The sequence below is a fragment of the Monodelphis domestica genome, chromosome 4, assembly GCF_027887165.1.
Source record: "Monodelphis domestica isolate mMonDom1 chromosome 4, mMonDom1.pri, whole genome shotgun sequence".
Lineage (NCBI taxonomy): Eukaryota > Metazoa > Chordata > Mammalia > Didelphimorphia > Didelphidae > Monodelphis > Monodelphis domestica.
In genome coordinates, this window is record NC_077230.1 from 68,965,506 (window position 1) to 68,989,111 (window position 23,606).

Below are 23,606 nucleotides of genomic sequence, written 5' to 3' on the forward strand. Positions count from 1 at the left end.
TTAAAAATGTGTTTTACAAATATAAGAATTTAAAAAAAATTATTGTGATTTCTGTTTATAAAATTAACTCTTAAGTCACGAGGCTGTTAGCAGCTTTAGTAGCTTTATTGCAGTAGAGCAGATAGTAAAGAGGGAAGTGTAGGAAGGTGATAGGGAAATTGTCTAGCCTACCACTCTAAGTCTGCTCTGAAGAAATCTAGCTCCCTCCCCAACAAAGTTCCAATCTCAAGCTAGAGGAATGGGAGAGTCTCAGCCTCCAATGCAGAAGAATCCCATGCAGACACCAATGCAGAGGTCCTCCCTCAGCAAGAACCATCAGCACAGTAGAAGCAGAAGAAGCCCTCAGAATGCTCTCAGCTGGCTTTTATAAGCAGTTTTCTCCATGTCACTTCCTGTCTCCCTGGTTCCTCCTTCCTTTCACTGTGGACTGGTCTATCACATCCCAGGAATCAATCAAAGTCTCTCAATTTCCCTAGCATTGCCCAGGGGCCAGTGTCTGTGGAATCCACCTCCCATCCTCTGAGGATGTGAACTCTTATAAAATGATTCACAAGTTCCTGACTGATTAAGTTAAAAGGGTGGAACACCCCAAGTACTTGATTAAGTTAAGATAAAAAAAAATTCCCTTTCACAGAAGCTAAGCATGGCTAGACTAGGTCAGTTTTGATTAATCTATATACATCTTTAAGCACTTACTATGTGCCAAGGACTGTGCAAAATACAAAAAGAGGCACCCCCCCCAAAAAAAAAATAACCCCTGCACAGAAGGAAATGACAATCTAATGGAGGAGACAATATATAAACATATAAAACTATATTAACAGGATATATAGTAAATAATTAACTGAAAGAAATCACTAGAATTAAGAGAGTTGGGAAAGACTTCCAATAGAAGAAAAAATTTTAGTTGAGATTTACAGGTCAGTAGGCTGAATATACTTAGGAGACTATCTGAGAATATCAGATGCTATTGGGAAAAAAAAAAGAAATAGGAGACAATGTGGTTATCTAGAGAGTTTGCCTCCAAGATAATGTCAATCTGCTATGTCACAAAGTAGATGGATGGAGTGCCAGGTCTGGAATCAGGAAGATTCATTTTCCTGAATTCACATCTGACCTCAGACACTTCCCAGCTATGTGATCCTAGGTAAGTCACTTAATCCTGTTTGCCTCAATTTCCTCATCTGTCAACTAAGATGAAGAAGGAAACACCAAACCACACTAGTATCTCTGCCAAGAAAATTCCAAATGGGTCACAGACTGAAAAATGACTGAATACATTTGACCCTGGGTGAATCACTACACATTTCAGTGCTATTGGCAGCTCTCTAAGTTTATGAATTACAGAGAAGATGCTCAATTGCATTGTTAGAGGGATGTACTTATACTATTGGAATCCCAGGTGATCTCTATTCCTGACACCACTCTAGGATATGCCACACTTCTGATGGCCTTTTAAAAACCGAGACAGCCTAAGAAATGATTTGAAGCAAGAGAAATATGCAAGGAACATGACCTCTGGCAGGAAAGAAGAGAATCAGTTATGAAGGAATTGCCTTACGTCAAGGGAGAGGGGGGAGATTTCTTTCTCCTATCTTCTTTGGCCATGGCATCCTTTAATGGGACTCTCTCACCTGGGAGAAACATTGTCTCTATCAGGCAGGAGTCCTGGGAATCCATGGAGAAGCCAGCTCTGAGATCCTCTGGTATTGTTCAATCACATTCAACTCTTTATAATCCAATTTGGGATTTTCTTGGCAGAGATCTTGCCACAGAGTATTGACTCCAAGATGGAAGGTAAGGGTTTAAAAAAATATGGAAAATAGTTTGGAATTATATCAGAAAAGTTTCTTTCTTTTTGAGAATGGGTTCTTTTCCTGGTGTCCAAAGATACATTCAAAAGAACTGTGAATTTGAATGAGGAAAAATTGCTTTATATTAATTTAGATTCCTTTTAAAAATAATATTTTGAAAAGTGGTCCATAAGTATTATCAAACTGCCAAAGTGGGCTATGACAGTAAGTTAAGAACTCCAAATTTAAAGTAGTTTTGTGATATGTGTGGTATTTATGGTATTGTGATATGACTTGTGGTACTTTTATTTTTTCACTTTTATTTTTTTACTTAATTTTTTTAAACCCTTACCTTCTCTCTTAGAATCAGTACAAGAATCAGTTCCAAGGCAGAAGAGTGGTAAGGGGTAGGCAATTGGGATTAAATTATTTGGCCAGGGGTCACTCAGCTAGGAAGTATCTGAGACCATATTTGAACCCAGGACTCCAGCCTCCAGGTCTGGAATTCTATCCACTGAGCCTCCTAGCTGCTCCAACTTTGTTTCTGAGCACATTTTAAAAATACTTATTTATTATTTTTTTCCTTAGAGTGTTTTCACTTTTGTTTCTAATTAATTATCTTTATCACTTGGGAGTTTTTGTTTTCCTGTTTGTTCATTTCCTTGACTTTTTCCTTTACTGAAAAGTTCTTCGCTTTTGAAGTCATTTACCTCTCTTCTTCAGCAATCTCATCTTACTTTCAGGGATATTTCTGCAACTCTTCTTTCAGGGCTTATTGTGGTGATAGGCTCAAAATTCTGACTCTGGAAGTGTACCAAGTTATAGATTTCTGATATAAATTTGTAGTGAATCAGGATTTATCTCTTTAATATATTATAAATACATGTCAAAGAACGAGTCATATTCCAGCTAAAAGATAGTTGAGCAAAAGAAAATCTGAATATTAGTTTTCAAAGGATTACACATCTAATTGAAATAGGATTAAGGATGGTAGTTAGGAAACATAATATAAAAAATAAAGTCAGGGACTGGGCCAAATGGAATCAAATAAAATTCAACAAGAATAAATATTAGATCTTATACTAGTTCAAAACAAATAATCTTCATATATACAAGATGGGAGAGGTAGAGAGAACAAAAACATCTGAGAATTTTAGAAAACTTCAAGCTCTTTATTATGTCAATAATGTGATATGCCAAACAAGGAATCTGATTATACAGTAATAAAGAAGTGATAGGCTAATTGTAGTCTGCTTCCATCAGATTATTTGTATTGTGTTCTATTCTGGCTGCTAAATTTGTTATCAGAGAACCATCAATGGTCAGCTTGAGGTTAAAGGGATAAGGCTATTGTTCAGATTTTGACTATATGCTGAAACACCCTGATTATAACTTCTAGATTTGAACATCCCTAAGGAGTTATTAAGTCTCTCCATGTTATTTAATGTCTTCATGGATTAAGTGGATGTGAAGAACTTTGCTAGTGTAGCCCAGTGCAAGGCCAGAGTGTACCTAATTACACTTTAACTAGATGACCAAGGACATTTCTTTAATGGGTATAGAGAATAATTCAAGCCTCATTGAAGATCACTGATTGAGTTTCAGCATCAGGACTAATTTGGGTGACTTAGAGTACTGTCGATTTGAGTTTATTAAATGTAAGGTTTCCAAGTTTTTACTAAAGGCTCTAACTTTTTTTATAGGTCTGAAAGGGGTACATTGAGGTCTTCCATTCTTTTACTATATAAATTTCCCCATACTTTGCATAGCTTTCATTTAAATATGTAGAGGTAATGCCATTCAGTGTATATATATTAAGTATTGAAATTAATTATCTATGGTATCTTTAAGCATTCTATAGTTTTCTTGTATATCTTTTTTTATTCAAATCAGTTTTTACTATTGCCTTGTCCAAGATCATGATTGCTACTGTGCTTATTTTAGTTCAAATGAAACATTAGATTCTGCTCCATCATCTTATATTAACACTTTATGAGTCTTTATGCTCCTAGAGGATTTCTTGAGAACAACCTGCTATTAGACTCAGGTTTCTAATATATTTTGCTATCCTTTCCTGTTTTATGAGTGAGCTCATCTCATTTACATTCATATTTTTTTATATTGAAACATACTATTCTTTATTTTATTTTCTCTTGTGAAAGTAATATGTGTCTTATTTCACAAATATGGAAATATGTATTATATGATTTTACATGTACAACCCATATCATATTACCTACCTTTTTGGGGAAGGGGAAGGGATGAGAGGGAGAGAGAACACGGATTGCAAATTTTCAGTAAATGAATAGTAAAAAATCATATTGACATGGCATTACATTTTTTTATTTTAAATTTTTTATTTCAATAACACATTTCCACATGAGTTTTCCAAAATTATATAATCCAAATCCAAAATGTCTCCTTCCTTTCCTTCCTTCCTTCCCCCTCTGGAGCTGATAAGCAATTCAATCTGGGTTATATCACACAAAACATGTTTCCATAGTTTTCATTTTTGTAAGTGAATAATCTTATAAAACCAAAGCCCTAAAACTTACACCCAAATAAATAAGTGATAAATCATATGTTTTCATCTGCATTCCTCCTCCAACAGTTTTTTCTCTGGAGGTAGATAGCATTCTTTTTCGTTAAGTCCTCAGAATTGTCCTGGATCATTGTATTGCTGTTAGTAGCAAAGTCTATCACATTTGATCATTCCACGATATTGCTATTACTGTGTACAATGTTCTCCTGGTTCTTATTTCACTCTGATTCAGTTATGTAGGTCTTTCCAGCTCTTTCTGAAATCATCCTGCGCATCATTCCTTATTGCATAGCAGTATTCCATCACCATCATATACCACAATTTGTTCAGTCATTCCCCAGTTGAGGGACATCCCTTTAGTTTCCAATTCTATGCCACCACAAAAACTGCAACTATAAATATTTATATAAAAACAGGTCCTTTCCCATTTTTTAAAACCTCTTTGGGACACAGATCTAATAGTGGTATTGCTGATTCAAAAGGCAAGCATTCTTTATAGCCTTTGGGGTATAATTCCAAATTGCTCTCCAGGATGGTTGGATCAGTTCACAGCTCCACCAACAATGCATTAGTGTCCCAAATTTGCCACATTCCCTCCAACATTTATCACTTTCCTTTACTGTCATATTAGCCAGTCTGATAGGTGTGAGGTGTTACTTCCAGTTGTTTTAATTTATTTCTCTAATCAAGAGAGATTTAGAACATTTTTTCATATGATTATTGATAGTTTTGATTTCTTCATCTGGAAATAGACTATTTGTATCCTTTGGCCTTTGACCAATGAGATTGGGGAATCTCATTCATAGATATGCTAATTATGTATTTCCCACTGTTCCATTATCTTATAATTTTTTTTTTTACTTTCTGCCCACCCTCCTTTAAAAAAACCTTCCCTTCTGTCTTAGAAACATACTAAGTATCAGTTCCCAAGGCAGAATAATGGTAAGGGCTAGGCATTTGGGGTTAAGTGACTTGCCCAGGGTCACACAGCTAGGAAGTATCTGATGTCATATTTGAACCCAGGACCTCCTGTCTCTGGGCCTGCCTTTCTATCCACTAAGCCACCTTGCTGCCCTTCTATTCCCCTTTTTACAAAGAAAAAGGTAGTGAGGGAAAAGGATTGTGCTTAGCACTAGTACTCTATGCTTGATGCAGCTGGCTTTCAGTCTCCTGTTCTCTTGACTGTTTCTCAGTCCTTTTACCAGACCAGAAATCATAGGCTCTTATCTTTTCTTTCTTTCCTTTTAAACTCTCCTTGACATCTCTTGGAAGTTAGAGTTTGTTTTGCTTATGACTAATGCCTTTCAACCTGTACTCTCTCTCTTATTAATCCTGCCCTCATTCCTTATCATCTCCTGTTTCTCTGTTGTGAATGTATTTCTTCACCAAACTCTTCCATAGTGCATTAGACCTTTTTCTGTTCCTTTTCTTTTTAAGATCATCAAAACACATCTTGTGGGGGAAAAAAACCAAAAACTCCCAGATCTCCTTCATAGTTCTTACTTCTTTTTCTAATACTTTCCTTTAGGGGGACACTTATTTTATGATTATTTAAAAACTAAAACAAAAAAACAAAAAAAAACTCAAGTCAACTCTTTCTTCATTTGTTTCAACAATTCTAGTTGGCCTTGAGGCCAAACTTTTTCTTTGAGACTTTGTAGGTATTTTGGAGCTATCCTTTTCTGGGTTTGTAGTTGGTGTTTCTGGCACCAAAATGCATCTTTTTTTAGGGGGATTCTTCATTTGTTTACTCCTTCTTCCAGACTTACTTCCCAGATTGGGACTTTGTATCAGGGTCAGCCTCTGCTGTTGGAGCCTTGTTTGGTCATTTTCGTGTTTTCTGTTACTTCTTTTCTTGGATAATGAGTCTGTTCTTCAAGGCTGTGAGGAGAACTTGCAGATTTTCAAGGAGTTCTCAGCGGTGTGATCTAGTGTAAAGTCTGGTCACTCCCCCTCTGGTCTGAGCTTAAGTCTGGGTAGTGAAACTATAGGCTTGCCTCTGGTTGGACTTCCAGTAGACTACTACTACTGTCCATAGCATCCATTAGCTGGCTGCATAACGGCAGCTTCAGAGAGGCTACCCTTGAGGCTCCTCTGCGGTCCGAACTCCTTTTTTCTCAGGATGAGTTGCAAGCTGCTTGTGAGGCGAAGATCTAGGGGCTGAGCCAACAGTAAAGGCTAGATTTGGTTCCTGCTCTTTGCTCAGGCTGTTTGAGTTGCATCTGCTAGCTTCTCCTTCCCTCCTAGCCCCTAATCTCAGCTGAAAGTCTCTCCCACCTGCACATCCCCTCCTAAATTGTCTGGGGCACTTTATGATCCTAACTTGGGTTAATCTCGCCATCTTCGGTATTCCTGGTGGATCTGTGACTTGTCTTGAAATACAGGTTCAACAAATGGGACTGGTTAACCGCTAATTGACTCACCTCTGTACTGGGAAGGTCCTATATATCCAAGCCTGCCTGAATCAGCTACATTTAAGCCTGGAATTCCAGACAGCACTGATCTCAATCTGTTTAGTCAACTTTCTGTGATCCAGGTATGCAAGGCTAAAATGTTTTTTCTAATCTTAAAGTCCTTATGTGGGTCTACTTCAGTCTACACTGGGCTGACTGATGCCTTGAGGGACTCCTCCCATTCAGTCCCTGGGAATCTACCTAGCCCTGTACAGCAATCAGACAGAAAGACTGGGGTGCTATGAATCCTATAATACTCTCAGAGTGCCTGAGTCACTACCTGTGTATCCATTGGCTGGGGAGCTGCATGTTTGCATGCCTGTGAGCAATAAACTGAATGACTTGTGGGAAAAAAAAAGAAAAGAAAAGAAATACAGGTTCAGGTTGACCTCATTCTTAGCTTCTCACCCCACCCTTGTTCCTTTCCAAGTCCTGTTCCTGCTCCCTAAGTTAGAAAAAAAATTCGCTTTTTTCTTTGGATTTCCTGATGACCACTTTGATGGTCATGTACTCCTCCAGTAACACCGACCTCCTCATTCCATAAATGAGACCTCCATCTCTGGACTCTGGGCATTTTGTCAGGCTGTCTCTCCATTTCTGGAATTCTCTGTTTTTTTTTTCTCTGGGTCTCCTACCTCCTTTAATTCTCTATTCTCTTTTATCTGAAGCATTCTCTAGCCACTTAAAAAAAGCAAAACCAAGAAATTTATACCCTCTGTTAGAATCAAGATGAAATATTAGTTCCAAGACAGAAAAGCCAGTAAGGGATAGGCAGTTGGGGTTAACTGACTTGTCCAAAAAATATCTGAGGGCATATTTAAACCCAGGACCTCCTGTCTCCAAGTCTGGCAATCTATCCACTGAGCCATGTAACTGCCCCTCCTTTCCTTCTTTTTTTTTAAATTTAATTTAATTTTTTACCAATTACATGTAATAAACTTTCATACAAGTTTTCCTAAGTTATATGATCGAACTTATTATTCCCTCCCTCCCTTCCCTTCCCCCTCCTGGTGCCATCAGGAAATTTAATCTGGGTTATATATGTATTATCTTAAAAAACATATTTCCATATTGTTCATTTTTGTGAATAATCTTATAAAACCCAAACCCTAAAATATAAGCCCAAAAAACAATTGAAAAATTGTACACTTTCATTTGCATTTTGACTCCAACAGTTCTTTTTCTTCTCCAACCCTTCTTATTCTATTACCTTCCCTCCTTTAATTATTTTCTATTTCCCTTACATGTAACTGGCTTTGGATCTATTTGCTTGCATGTTGTCTCCCTTTTTATATTTTATATTATATATATATTATATTATATATATTATAGTATTATAAACTCTTTGAGGGCAGGGATTGTATTTCTCTTCTTTTTATGTCTCCAGCATTTAGCACACTGTCTGGCCCATGGTTGGTGCTTAATAAATGGGTATTTATTGATTGAGGAAGTAATTTTGGGCAGAAACTAAGTTGTAGTGTTTCCTCCTCCTACCCCTTTTTGCATGATCTCTTTTCAATTGCATTTCAAAGAATGTAGAGGCTGGGACAAGTAGTTTTGGAGAGTTGTTTTTTAGTGTCTTCCTTGAGGGAGAACACAGTCAGCCTTCCCTGCCCCCAGGAAATTTCTTTTCCTAAGTCCCTTGACTAGATTTGTCAAATTTCTTTTTCCTTAAAAGAGCTAGAAGCAAAGAGGAGCTCCACAAATTGGTGTCCAGGAGACTCTACATTCAGGTGGTCTACAGACTTCATGCTCTTGTAAGGTCAATAAGGAAGAGACCCGTCAGAACAATAATAAAATCAGCATGCTTGCTGTTAGTGTTATTAACAAAAACCCTTCACTAGTGTAGGAATTATGAACTGATCCCCATTCAAGAGCATCAGGCTTGGCCCCATATATGTGACTTATCAGCTGTTGCACCTACGTGTATTTACTCTCTTCATTCATTGTGTATGTGTTGGGGCTTCTAGAGGATAAGTAGCAGCAGATACAGCTCCAGGCCTGCCATTGGGAGGACCTGGGTTCAGATGTGGCCTCTGACCCTGCCTGGCTGTGTAATTGAGCAAGTCACTGAACACCAACTGTCTAGCCCTTGCTCTTCTGCCGTAGAACTGATACTAAGACAGAAGGGAAGGGTTTTTAAGAAAATAAATACGTATCTATAGGAAAGTGGGCTCCAGATTTCTAGGGGAAATTTTTCATTGCTGTATCACAAAATACCTTTGACTCGAATTGTGTTTTCTTGGTGATTAATAAAGGTGAAGCCCATCAGGAGGAGAGTTCTATGACCTCCGTTTTTGAGGGGCTTAGCACCCCTAGAGAATCTTGAAATTGGGGTCACTTTCTCTGGGGAAACTCATTCTGAGAGTAGGCGAAGGTGGTGCCCTCAGGTGCACTGATAACATAAATTGAGCGCAGTTTATTATGCTAGGTGGCCACGTGGGTAAAGGTAGAGGTTCTGTATTTTTAAAAGGGGGGGAGGGGGAACTTTAGGCAACCCCACCCTCAGATGATGACACATCCATCAGTAGCAAGCCTGAAAAGTGAGAGAGCACAGGTTGCTGGGAAGGGGCGGGTCCTTCAAGTTCCAGGAAGGAGGGCTCAGTTATAACACCAAATGAGTTGCTTTCAGTTTCATACCAGCTGGAAAAGTTGGTCCCTCCTGGTGTGACCCACAGCAAAGAAACCCAGATTCACCCACATCTTGCCCCTGCTCAAGAGTCCAAAGACCTTCTCTCATTCAAACTTAGAAAGGTAAGAAAGCTTGGTGATTTTAACCCAACCCTGTTAAAAATATTTGTCTAATTAATTCCTTCCATTTTCTAGGAACATAATCCCCACCATGCAGCTGCTGCCCCAAATTTCTGGCCATAACTTACCCTGTCGGATCTTTATCTTGGAGTGATTGGTTGGGGAGTAGATTTTCCCTTAGAGCGCTTTTTATTGAATAGTTTCACCTCGGGATATTTATTTAAGTAGCCTTAAAAATAAATACTCTTACTTTTGTTCCTCATTCCAATCCCACCCCCCACCCCCTTTAGTTTTGTATATTCATTCATTTCTCCACTGTTTTAAAAAGTTCAGTCTAACAGTATGGGGGAGGGGAGAGGGGCCGCTGGGAGTGGAGTGGGGAATCCTCTACGTCCTATTGTGGAACTTTTTTTTTTTTTTAAAAGATTGATTCCCGCGCCGCCACCTTCTCCTCCCCCCCGCCGCCCCCTCCATATTTCCTGAAGATTCTTATTTCTTTTTCAAGTTGCTGGGATCTGTCACAAACAGCTGCCGACCGAAAGGGTGCTTTTAGAGGGGAAAGTTTTAACCTCCACTTAACAAATTTTAGGAAATGATCTAGTTGCTTTTTTGCACGTGGAAACTCTGCTTTTCCTTGGTCAGCGCACTCTAGGTAAGCGATAGATCAATGGATGAATCTCGGTACTACTGCTGTTCTGCTTCTTAAAAGTAGCTTGGAATTTCCCAAGCTCCTTTTAAGTTTTCCCAAGGAAAACTCTTTAATCACATGACCCTGATTAATCCCTAGGGTTTGTATCCCAGTCTTACCCGGCTTTTAGAATGGGCTGAAGCTGAGAGAATGATCAAAGTTCATCCCCCGTCCTAGCAAAACTCGCCTCACCTCCTGGCTTTCTGCCGGTACCCAGAAATAAAGGCAGGGGGAATCCCCCCTCCCCCCCCCTCCCGCTCCCCGGCAAACTTGGGCGTGCGCGCACGCGCACACACGCGCCCGCCGGTGAGTGAGTAAGAGCCAGTATTTCAGTCTAGGAGTAAAGAGTAAGGTGGGAACTTTGGAAGACTTGCAGTTTAAAGCCAGCCAGACACAGACTAGGAAGTGTGTTGGAGGGAGGGGAGAGCCATCGCAGATGACATCACAGGGCTGGAGAATGAGCCTGTCTTACAGATTGGGTGCGTGATACCCAACAGGTGTAAAGTCAGATATAGTGCCTAGAGGAAATCCAATAGGGATGCTTTGCTTATGCACTCATTACTAACCTGTACGGACGGTAGAGCCTGCCTCATGGGGACATCCTAATCCAAGAGAAGACAGTTTATTTTTGATGTGACTGTAGAAGAAATAGCATTTTTTTGTTCCCCTTTTGGTTTGTGAAAATGTGACCTCAGTAGCAATTTAGAGTTTCATGCCAATGGAGTGCTTCCTTTCATATGCTCTTCCCACTACCCCAGCCCAGGCTAGCAGTTGCACAAGGCTTGGACTCAAGCCTTAAAAGTTACCATTTACTGGACACTCTTTCCAGGGACACGGCTAAGAGGCAGAATAGTTACAGATCTAAAATGACAGAGGAGGCTCCTTCATTGGGAACCCCTCTGCCATGGCTTGGGAGGACAGTAAATGAAGAAATAGACATGGATCGGTTTGAGAATGAGACCACCATATTGAATAGTGCTTATATGAGAACAAAAGTTTTCATAGTTCCAAACAGCTCTGTTTTGGAACACAACTTTATAAATTGAGTATTTCATGTATTGAAGTTCTTTTTTGGCAAACTGTGGAAAAGATTCTGCAGGCATAATTTTTGTTTTTCAAATCCTTATCTTCTTTCTTAGTATCAATTCTTAGGCAGAAGAATACCAGGGAGTAAGCAATCCCAATTAAGCAATTTGCCCAGTGTTTGAGGTCAGATTTGAACCCAGGTCCTAACACTCCAGGCCTGTTGCTCTTTCCACTGTGCTATGGAGCTGCCTGGTTGCAAGTGTAACTTGAAGATAAATGTTATCCCCCAGATCCAAGAGAAAATGATGGGTAGAATCAAGATCACAAAGAAAGTACTGGAAGCTTCTGGATCTCTCCCAAATTACTCTCCAAACAACTTTGATATAATACCATAAAACTAATTTTGAAGTCACAGGACAAAAGGATGAAGGTAAAATCAATTTTCAGCCCTTGACCATTTAAAGGTCTCCACTGAAGTCAGTCACTCCAGGGAGTGGAGCACAGATCAGCATGTCAAGGCAGGCTCCACCTTGCCAAGCTTGCACAGACTTAGAGAGCTGTTGAATTGGCAACAACAGTTTCCAGAGCTCTTTTCCCACAGATGATAAGGGGGTAGGACAACTGGTCTGAAGATTGCAAGGGTCTGTTTGCTGGTTCTGGGTGCAACTCTCTGTTGCATTGTCCACATGCCGATTCAAGTTTCAGCCCTGGGCCAAAGTCCCAGGTGGAGTAGCACTAGCACACTTGTGTTTGTGACTACAAGGAAAGTGGGCTCCACCTAGTTCCAAGGTAGAAAAGTGCCTAGGGTGACTCACAGAATATTAAAAACACCTTTCCTTAGATCATACCACCATGGAAGAACTGAGAGCTTATTGATAATAAAACAATCTGCAAAGAACTTGAAGCTTGGGATAGTGCCCCTTTCACAGGACCAGATTGCAACTTGGACAATTTTTGTTGTTAAACTGGAAAGTTTAGCAAATCACAAAAAAAAAAAAGAGAATTTGACATAAAAAGTTATTTTTCTGAGAGGGAAGACTGAAATACAAACTTAGAAGACAATAAAGTCATTTCTGCTATATCTGAAACCTCAGAACAATGGGAATTGGTTTCAAGCCCAAAAAGAATTCCTGGGAGAGTTTAGAAAGGATTTTAAAAATCAAGTAAAAGAGGTAGAAGAAAACTTGGGGAAAAAAATGAAAGTGATGGCAGGAAAATCATGAAAAAAAGAGTTGCCAGCTTGGTAAAGGAGGTACAAAGAAATATTGAAGAAAGTCATATCTTAAAAACCAGATTGGACCAATTGGTAAAAGAGGCACAAAAATTCATTGAAAAGAATTTTTAAAAAGCAGAATTAGAACATGGAAAAAGGATATATAAAAACTTACTCAAGAAAATCATATTTTAATAATTAGATGGGCAAGTGGAATCTAATGGTTCCATGGGGCATCAAGAAACAATAAACAAGGGGGCAGCTGGGTAGCTCAGTGGATTGAGAGTCTGACCTAGAGATAGGAGGTCCTAGGTTAAAATCTATCTTCAGACACATCCCAGTTGTGTGACCCTGGGCAAGTCACTTAACCCCCATTGCATAGCCCTTACCACTCTTCTGTCTTTATTGATTCTGTCAGTATTGATTTCAAGGTAGAAGGTAGGGATTAAAAAAAAATTATTAAAGAAAACTGCTCTGATATTCCAGAATCAAAGGGTAAAATAGAAATTAAAATAATCCACTGATCACCTGAAAGAGATAAAAAATGAATATTTCCAAGAAATTATTAGCCAGATTCCAGAACTGCAAAGACAAGGAGAAAATAAATTCAAAGATTATGTTGCCATAGTCAGGGAAACCCAAGACTTAGCAGCTTCTACATGAAAGGAATGTAGAACCTAGAATATGATATTCTAGAGGGCAAAGAAGCTAGGATTGTAAGCAAGTATCACCACCCAGAAAAGCTGAGTTATCCTGTAGGGGTAAAAATGGGCATTCAACAAAAATAGAGAATTCTTAAGTATTTTTTATGAAAAGACCAGAGTTGAATAGAAAATTTGACTCTGAAATACGACTCAAAAGAATCACAAAAAGATCAACAGGAAAGAAAAATGATATGAGATTTAATAAGGTTACACTGTTCATATCCCTACATGGGAAGATGATTCTTGTTACTCCTAAGAATTTTTGTCATTATTAGGGTAGTTAGAAGAAGTGTACATAGAGGGCAAGGGTGTGTGTTGAATATAATGGGATGATGTCTAAAAAAAAGTTAAGGGGAAAATAAAAAGAAAGACTTAGAAATGGTTGAGAGGTAGAATTGGGTAAATTATCTCCCATAAAAGAGTCCTAAAAGTGTTCTTATACTGGAGGGTAAGATGGTGGAAGTAGGTAATTGAGTGCTTGAATCTTTTATCAGAATTGCTTCAAAGAAGGAAGAACATGAATACTCATTTAGGTATAGAAATTTGTCTTGGAGCAGCTAAGTGGCACAATGGGTGGAGTACCAGTTCTGGAGTTGGGAGGACCTGGGCTCAAATCTGGTCTCAGATACTTTCTGGTTGTGTGACCCTGGGCAAGTCACTTGACCCTGATTGCCTAGCTCTTGCCCTTCTGTCTTAGAACTGTTAAGAAAGTAAGGGCTTAAAAAAAAAGAAATCTATCTTACTCCCTAGGAAAGTAAGACAGGAAGGAGATAGAGAAGGGGGAGAGTGATAGAAGGGAGAGCAAAATTGGGGCAGGTGATGGTCAGAAGCAAAACATTTATTAGTAAGGACAGGGTAAAAAGAGAGTAGATAAATGGGGAAACTAGGTTGGAAGGCAATACAGTAATAACAGTAAGATATTTTTACAAATTCTCTATTAAAGGCATCTTTTCTCAAATACATAAATGACTTAAATATGTAAGAATACATACAATTCCTCAATTTATAAATGATCAAAGAATGTGAACAGGCAGTTTTCAGATGAAGTAATCAAAGATATCTGTAATGATATTGAAAAAATCCTCAAAATCACTATCAATTAGAGAAGTACAAATTAAAACTGTAAAGTACCATCTCCCACCTATCAGACTGGTTATTATGACAGAAGGGGAAAATGATAAAAATTGGAGGAGATGAGGGAAAATTGAGACACTAATGCATTGTTAAGGGAGTTTGTGAACTGATTCAACCATTTTAGAGAACAATTTGGACCTGTACCCCAAAGGCTACAAAACTGTACATTCCCTTTGACCCAGCAGTACTATTACTAGATCTCTATCCCAAAGAGATAAAAAATAAAAAGGAAAAGGACCTATATGTACATAGCTATTGGAATTCAGGTGTATCATCTGTGAATGATTTACTATCCTCAGCAGTACAATAATCCAAGATAATCCTGGAGGATTCATGATAACAAATGCCATCAGCCTCTAGAGAAAGAACTGATGGAGTCTGAATCTAGACCAGAGCATACTATGTTGCATTTTCTGTCTTCTATTTTTTTTCTTTGAATTTTCTTCCACTAAAGGTCAAATATGGACATTTTTTTTTATGATTGTACATGTGAAATCTATATCAGATGCTTATTGTCTCAGTGCAGAGACAGTGGATAGAGGGAGGGAGCAAATGTGAAACATTTTTTAACAATGTATGTTAGAAGTTGTTTTTACATATAATTGGAGAAAAATAAAAAAAATACAACAAAAGAGAAAGTGAAGGCCTAGTGAAGTAAAGAAGCTATTTAACCTCATTGACAAAATCTGGAAATAAGGCAGAATTTTGCCTTCTTGACATCTAGACTTTCAGAGAAGTGTGAATTGTTTCTGTCATGTATATAGATTGCTTTGTATACGTTTGCAAGTTGTCTCTCCCTTCAGATTGTAATCTCTTTGAAGGCGGAGACTGTCCTTGTCTCTTTGTATTTCCAGCGTGTAATAAGTACTTAATAAATGTTGCTTGATTGGAACGAAAAATAAAACTGAATTTAACAAAATAAAATGTGGAACTAGATAACCTGTAATGTCTTTTCTGGTACTATTGACTTAGAAATTTGCCAATTTGTGGAGGTTGAAAAAGAAGATGGGACAACAGATCAAAATCTGCTGCATTTAGAAAACACATTTTTTTTACTGTATTTGGGAAACTGGAGAAGGACTTGGATCAATTCAACAAATTCAAGTTATTGGGGGAGGGTATGGTCAGATGGGTCAGAGCATGCTCTGTTTGGGCCTCTCCCAGGACAGAGCGGTTTTTTGGGTAACCAATTTTTAGGGAGATAAAGTTTCCTCCTTACTGTCATATCTGCCCCTTGGGGAGTCATTAAAGTGCTATTTCTAAAGGCACTGCATGAAAGCTCTTTCTGAGTTTCAACTAAATAAGAGACACTCAGGAGCCTTCCTTAGGTAAGCCCCTCGCCCCAACAATGGACATATTGACATTTACGACACAAACCGATGGCGTGTTCATTTAAAAGAAAAATGAGGTCTGGGGCTTCAGTTCTTCAAACTTGTCAATATTAATGATGATAGTTTAGAATTAGTAGTCTAGAGTTTGTAATACACACATTCACACATACACATTATGTGTATATATGTGCATATCTACAAAACATATATTTATATATATATATTATTTGGTCTTCAGCAATTCTGTTAGGAAGGGGCTGTGAGAATTTATTTTTCATGTACTCTATTTTTGTACCAGGTTCCTGGATTATAAAGGTCCCAAGTCAGTTCTGTGTATTAGGGAGAATTCCTGAGCCAGGTGACTACTTTTAGTCGATAGATTTTTGCCTTCTCTTTGGAGGAATGTGATTCTTTTACAAATTGGCTAACTGGAACATTTTGCAATGACATTTTTCTTGCTTCCCTGCAGAACTTCACCTTTCATTTTGGGGAAGGACTGAGGGTCTGACGGATCACCTGATTACCAATTAGAGATGTCTTGGGATGTTCAAGGGAGGAATTGAATAATGGGCTCCCCCCAAAATGCGTATCAGGATCAGGAGTTTCCATTTACTTATGATGGTTGAGAGAGTCACTTGACCGTAGTTCGGATGTTTTGACCAGTCAGAGAATAAGTTATTTTATAGTTAAGAAATACTGTTGAGAATTGCATTCACTGCAGTAGTATTATCATCATTCCCATTTTGTAGATGAGAAGACTGAGGTAAAAAGAGGTTTCAGGATCACACAGCAGAATTTTTGTTCAAGGCAGAATTTAAACTCGGATTTTCCAGACAGCAAGTCCAAGGCTGCATTCATTATGTCATCTGCCTTCCTCTAAGTAAAGAGCGTTTCATTTATTTCATTTGTGTCCCTAGCAATTAGCCCAGAGCTTGACAATTTTGTAGGGACTTAACAAATACTTGTTGATTGTAATATTCTCCATAGCCTGCTGTAGTGTTGGGTTGTCATGTGGCCATGACAGGCAGATGCTGAACTGTTTTGATGTCACTTTCTTTTAAAGGAAGCCCTTAGGCTTGATCAATTACACATGTAAAACCCAGAGGAATTGCGCCCACTATGGGAGGGGGTTGGGGGAGGGGAGGGAAAAAAACATGAATCTTGTAACCATGGAAAAATATTCTAAATTAATGAATTAAATAAAATAAAAAAAAAAGGAATGCCTTATTGCCTTAAGGAACTTTGGTTTTCATGAATATGATTGGTAAGCCACCTGCACCCAGACTGAGCTGGCCCCTGGGGGTCAGAAAATGTGAGATCTGGGGCAAATCATTAAAATTCTGACTTTTTCCTTCCCCTTTTTCTCCTAGAAAGTAACACTTCCTGTGGGTGCAAAGTGGATGGATGCTCAGTCTGGCCATGCTTGTTGAATTGCTATAAAGTAAGGCAGGATGGTACCGTGGACAGGGCCCTGATTTTTGGAGACCTGAATTCCAGTCCTCATTCTGCTCCTTTTTTATTATCTGCGTGATCTTAGGCAAATCGCTCTGGCCCTCCATTCCTTGGTCTAATTTACAATAATATTTGGTGTTTGAATTACAGAAATTTACTTTATAGTTATCTCTAGGAATTATTTTCTTCCAAAATGTGAACTACATTTTAATGCACTGCAACAGCTTTAAAACCCATGGGCAGAATCCTAGACTTGACTGATAAAAGGTGTGCTCAGGAGTGATAGTTTTCTCATTCTGTTTCATGCAGGTCACTGGAGATACAACATAACTAATTATTTAATTTTTTAAAAACCCTTATCTTCTGGTTTAGAATCAATACTGTGTATTGGTCCCAAGGCAAAAGAGCAGTAAGGGCTAGGCAGTAGGGGTTGAGTGACTTGCCCAGGGTCACACAGCTGGGAAGTGTCTGAGGCCAGATTTGCTCTAGACCTGTCTCTCAACCACAACTAACTACTTTCTAATGGCTAAATAGATGGCAAAAATGGGTGTTTGGTAAGACACCTGGTGGAAAAATATCCTAGTTAAACAAGCTTGCAAGGAGTGTGTAAGATTGTAAGCTCCTTGAGGACAAGGTCGGTCTTTTTCTTCTTTTTTTGCACTTTGCCTGGCACATAGTAGGCACTTAACAAATGTTTATTGATCAATTGACTGACCATCCGAATGATTTCTGGTTGTAGAGAACAAAATTATTTGTTTTTATTGGCTGCAATGACATGTGAAAAGAATAATAGTGATTTTTTTCCCCTATAATTAGAAAGCAGCTTTACTAAATTTATTTCTGCCTTTGGAAAGAGGGGTAGCCACAATATGTTTTGAAGGAAATTCCTGTTGAAAAAAGTGGGTTATGATGACTGGAATTTGGAGTGAACAGATAGGTGAACTGAAATCAGAAGTAAATGATCTGAGAGTGGAGGAGAGGGAGGATTTGCAGCTATCTAGTCTGCAAAATATTTATGGAAAAAGGACTCAGCTATTAAAGGAATCAGAATAAGACAAGAAGAGTAAGTTCAAGGATAAACCCAGGGGTTAAAATATTATTTGCAAATGACTGTATACTTAGAAAATAAAAGGCATTCAGTTTTCAGCAAGGTAAGTGGGCAGAGTATATGAAAATCATTTGCATTTTATGTACCACTAATATACCACTGAGAAATATCAGAGAAAAACACCTTAAGTATTAAAATTACAAAAAAATTCAAATACCTGTATTAATCCACCAATGCATATATGAGATCTGTACAAACAGAATAGAGTCCTTTAAAGTTTTACTGACAAAGGACTTTAGGTAGAGCAGTGAATTGAGAGTTAGGCCTAGAGATAGCAGTCCTGGGTTCAAATTTGTCCTCAGACAATTCTTGGACTAGTCACTTGACACCTATTGCCTAGCCCTTACTATTGTTCTACGTTGGAACCAATACACAGTATTGATTCTGAGACAGAAGGTAAGGGGTTTTTAAAAGGAAAAAAGAGAGAGAGAAGAAACCCAGTGATCAACTTTTTTAAACAGACCAGGTTGCTTAAAATACATTTTTTTCAGAATGGGTTATTTCTACCAAAAACCAGTAATTTTATTGGGACTATTCTATGGAATTATGCCTCAGAGTAATCTTTTTCTTTTCTTGTTTGCTGTTATATAACTGTTAAATATATTAGGTTTTTGTATTATTTTTATGATATCAACTAATGCCCAGTAATGGAAAGGCAAAGATTTCTTCCCTGATTTCCCTAAAAGATATGGCATCTTTACTCCAACTGTCTTTTGAACAACTTTTGAGACTCCGATACAAACTTTCAACTAGTTAGGGACTGTGAAGTTAACTAAGATGATTGTATTCTGTATTTTGAAAAAAACTTTTCTCTTTCAGCTTCTATTGAACCTGGGAGTTCAACTATGGAGAATCGCCCTAAGAGCAAAGCCGAGAGACCAATGAAGTCGGCAGATAATCAAATGGTGAGAGTAAATTTAATTATTTTAGGCAGTTGTTAAAGGGCTTTTCAGAAAATGGCAAAAAATTTTACCTGGAATGAGAAATAAGTTGAACTTTCTATTTCAACAGTTCTGATACAAATTCTTCTTAAGTATTTGTTTAATGGATGGATAGATGGATTATTGGGTAGCTGTTAAAAGTTTAGATGTGTGGCTTCCCTACAACTTTATTAATATGATTTCTGTCCATCTCCATGGGAGAAAAGTGAGCCCCCCAAAACAGTTTCTTAACTTATAGCTCATTAACTCCTAGAGTCGGTGGCAATATAATATTTGGTGGATCTTACATATTTTAATCACATTTATAATCTTATTGTTAATACATGGATTGTAAAGCTGAAGCAATGCGTATGGTTTGTGTGTGTGTATAGCTATTAAGTGATTAAATGTAAAATAGCAATAAATCTAGCATTCACGAGGTATGTGACTACTAAAGAGAGCGTGCTACACCTGAAATAAGAAGCATGAGCAAATTAGACTAAAACAAGTATGACAGGAATCAGATTAAGAAAAGAAAAACTTTATAAACAACCATTTGGGGCAGAGGGATAAATTATCAACATTGACATCTTCTGCATTGTGGCATCAGCTTTCCAAAGATGGATGAATCTAACGTGATGAATACATATATGTTATATTTCAACCGAAGTCTATTGGCAGTACATAATGTCATAGAAGAAAGTAAGTTGCTGTATGAATTCTACTTCAAATGATGATTATTTTGTTTTATTTTTTTTAAACCCTTACCTTCCGTCTTGGAATTAATACTGTGTATTGGTTCCAAGGCAGAAGAGTGGTAAGAGCTAGGCAATGGGGGTTAAGTGACTTGCCCAGGGTCACACAGCTGGGAAGTGTCTGAGATCGGATTTGAACTCAGGACCTCCTGTCTCTAGGCCAGGCTCTCCATCCACTAAGCTACCCAGCTGCCCCCTCAAATGATGATTATTAAGAGAATTACAGTGAAGCAGTTAAAGCAATGTGCTAATTTATCATTTGTCTTTGGCTAAATTGAGAAAATGAAATATTGTAGGGTGAAGTGGGTTTAAAAAAACTTTGTTCAGTCAATCAATCAACATTTAATAAGCTCTTCTTTATTGTTCCAAGGACAAATCACTACAATATTAATATACATCTTTACTACAGGATAGCATTATTTGATAAAACAATTTGAGAATTGAAAAGGACCATAACAGCTACCTAGCCCAACCAATAGGATAAGGGTTCTTAACCTGGGACTTGGAGGGGTACATTGGGAGAATTCAAGGACTCTGTGAACTTGGATGGGGAAAAAAAATGTGCCTCTTTATTTTCACTAACTTTGGGTTTCATTTATAATCCTATGCATTTAAACAACAAGATTCCAGAGCCTAATAAATTTCACCAGACTTCCAATGGGGGCTCATGTCTCAAAAAAAGGGTAAGCACTGATGCCATAAATGAAGCTTCTTTTCAACCTTACTTACCAACTATTGATTGAGGGCCTACTATGTGCTCTCAAAATAATACACACACACCCCTCTACCCTATGAGGCAGAAAGTGGCGAGTATTAAGGGAAACAGGATCAGAATGCGGTGGATATTTGGAAGAAGACATCACTTTGGACTGAGGAAAATCAGGAAGTTTTAGTGAAGAGATGCTATTTGTATCAGGATTCTTGAGCGATGACAAAATGATATCAGGTCAACTGACAGCTCTGCTTTCCTGTTTTTGAACTTACCATACCTCTTTAGTGTGAGTTGCATTTTGCAGAAATCATCCAAAATATAGTCCCTCTGGCTGCTAAGCAAATTTTGGTTTGATGCTTTCAAAATATCAAGTGTGGGAATGGTAGAACATAAGCTCCTTGATTGCAGGAATGATTTCCTTTTTGCCTTTGTGTCCCTACCACCTAGCACCATGCTTAGCCTTTTATTAATTGTATTTCTTTTTCTGATTGCATATAGAAAAAAACTTTTTAGCATTCATTTGCTGACATTTTGTGATCTAAGCTCTCTTTTTCTTCCCCCTTCCCAAGGTGGCAAGCAATATGTTAGACATGTGCTGCCACACAATACATATTTCTATATCCATCATCCATTATCATAAACATCACACATTCAAGAAAAAAGTACAGAATATAAGTAAAAAATGGAATGCTTTGATCTGCGTCTCTATCAATTCTTTTTTTGGCTGTGGATACCATTTTTCATCATGAGTTTCTTGGGGATTGTCTTGAATTCTTCCATTGTTGATAATAGTTAAGTAATTCACAGTTGATCATACATTATTGCTGTTATTGTGTATAATGTTTTCTTCGTTCTGCTCACTTCACTTTGCATCAATTTAAGTCTTTTCAGGTTTTTCTGAAATTGTCCTATTTGTCATTTCTTGTGGCATAATAATATTTCATTCCAATCATTCCACAACTTGGTCAGCCATTCCCCAATTGATGGATCTCCCCTTGGCTTCCAGTTCTTTGCCACCACAAAAAGAGCTCCTATAAATGTTTTTGTACATAAATGTTTCCCCTATCTTTGATTTCTTTGGGATACAGACTTAATGGTGGTATTGCTTGGTCAAAGGATAAACAGCTTGTGACCCCTCAGACACTGGACTTTGTTGCAAATTGTTCTCTAGAACAGTCCGCTCAGTTCCTGGATTCAGAAACAGTGTCTCAGTTTTCTTACCTCCCCTCCAATATTTTATCATTTTTCTTTTTTGTCACATTAGTTAATCTGCTGAATAGTAGCAATGCTTTGCACACAGGAAGCACTTCAGTATGTACTCAATTTCTTGAAGGACAGTTGGGTCAGGAGAGAGGAACATTCTTTAAGGCAAAAGGGAAGGGCCCTATGAACCAAGGGAAGTTCACAAAGCTAGTGAGGGAGGAGAAAGGAGCAAAGGAAGGCCAAGATCTAGGGAAAGAGGCAGTGGGTTCAGAGCATTGGTGAAGGCAGGGGGGTAGCCCTGGCCAAGTGGGCCATTTTTCCATATCATTAAGTGCAGTTGTGCTCTGATATTTGGGTTCCAGTTATAGTTGCTTGTCCAAATAATGGAAACAGCACAAGGTTCTGAGTCTTCCAAGTTAGTTATTGTATAGATCAGTCAAAAAAGGCGCGTTGTTTAATTCTACAACAGAAGAAAGTAAAGTATTATTGCGAAACTTGTTACCCTTGATTTGCATAATACTCCATGTTCCCTGTCATTACAATGAATAATAGTTTAGTGTATGTAGCAAGAGGCCTGCAGGATATCGTGTTTGAACTTAGCTTTCCTTTTAGCAGTACTTCAGACATGTCACTAATAAATATTCAACTTGTGAACATCAGACAATCCCAAGACAATATCTGAAGGAGTTTTTTAACTGTCATTTGGAGAGCATGTCCTTCTGACAGTGGGCCATTAGCATTGGCTTTGTCATCATTTCTAATTGAATGGGGCTTTGTTTGCTCCAAAGAACAATTTGGTATACATGCCTTATTTTACACTTCAATTATGTAGCTCCATTGATTTTTTTTAAACTGTTCTGTATTTATAAGCAATAGCTCCATTTTTTGCAAAAGTAAATATTTTTAACTCAGCATAACCTAGTGGATAGAGGGGCTTGGAGTCAGGCAGGCCTGGGTTCAAATCTTTGTAATTTATACTTACTGGGGCTGTTAAAAATATGAACAAAGCATTTAATTTTGTTGAGCTTCAGACAATTCTCTAAGATCAGAGATAGCATAGTGTGTAGTGGTTAGGGTACTGGATTTGGACTCAGGAAGATTGGGATTCAAATCATGCCATATATGCCTACCTTTACACTAACTGTGACCTTGGTCAAGTCATTTAAATTACTCTGTGCCTCAGTTTTTTCATGTTTAAAATGACTTGTCTGAAGGCTCTTAATCTCAGATCTTATGAGCTATACAAGAGCTATGATCTATATCTGTGGCAAGAGTTCCCACACTGACAAAATTACAAGTCCTTGATCTATTGGAGTATTTTTCATTCTAGCTTTATGTATCCAAAGGCAAAATATAAATGTTCAAGAATAACTGGCATTTTGGAGGGATGTAAAAATTACCATACGAAAAGGGTATTCCCCTCCCCCATTATGTCACTTTGTTTGATGTAATTAATCAGGGACCTGGAGATCCTTTACCAGTGAGATATATAAGTATAGACAAAACCCCAGAAAGGAAGATGAAACCAACAAGAGGGGAAACTAATCCCTCAGGCACTGCCCCTCCCCTGAGGCAGTGCCAGGCAAATGAAGAAACTATGATTGGTTCCTGAGATGTGATGTGAGAGAACTAGTGGGTGGAGAAAACTACTTATAAGCCTAGACCAAGGCTGCTTTAGCTCTCTTGAGCTCTTCTGATTGGACATTGGAACCTGAAGGAGCCCTTGGTGGTGGTGAGCTTCAATCCACCAGAATGGCAATTAGGGTATTTAGCTAAGTGACTCTCTACCTCTTTCCTACATTTTCCTATTTTTCCTATCGC

The 23,606-nt window shown here is 38.1% G+C and overlaps 1 protein-coding gene across 3 annotated transcripts in view; it reads left to right on the top strand.

The window, feature by feature from the left end:
• The window catches only part of DZIP3 (DAZ interacting zinc finger protein 3), a 138,875-nt gene that overhangs the window by 25,127 nt on the left and 90,142 nt on the right, over positions 1–23,606 (top strand). Inside the window, exons 1-2 of one of the 3 annotated variants that reach the window (XM_007493636.3) lie at positions 9,368–9,542; positions 19,015–19,100. In XM_007493636.3, the coding sequence (XP_007493698.2) occupies positions 19,041–19,100 (60 nt within the window). In that variant the 5' untranslated portion in view covers positions 9,368–9,542; positions 19,015–19,040. Of the gene's footprint in view, positions 1–9,367; positions 9,543–19,014; positions 19,101–23,606 lie in introns of those variants that run through there. The other 2 variants (XM_007493634.3, XM_056793451.1) reach the window with 2 other exon arrangements.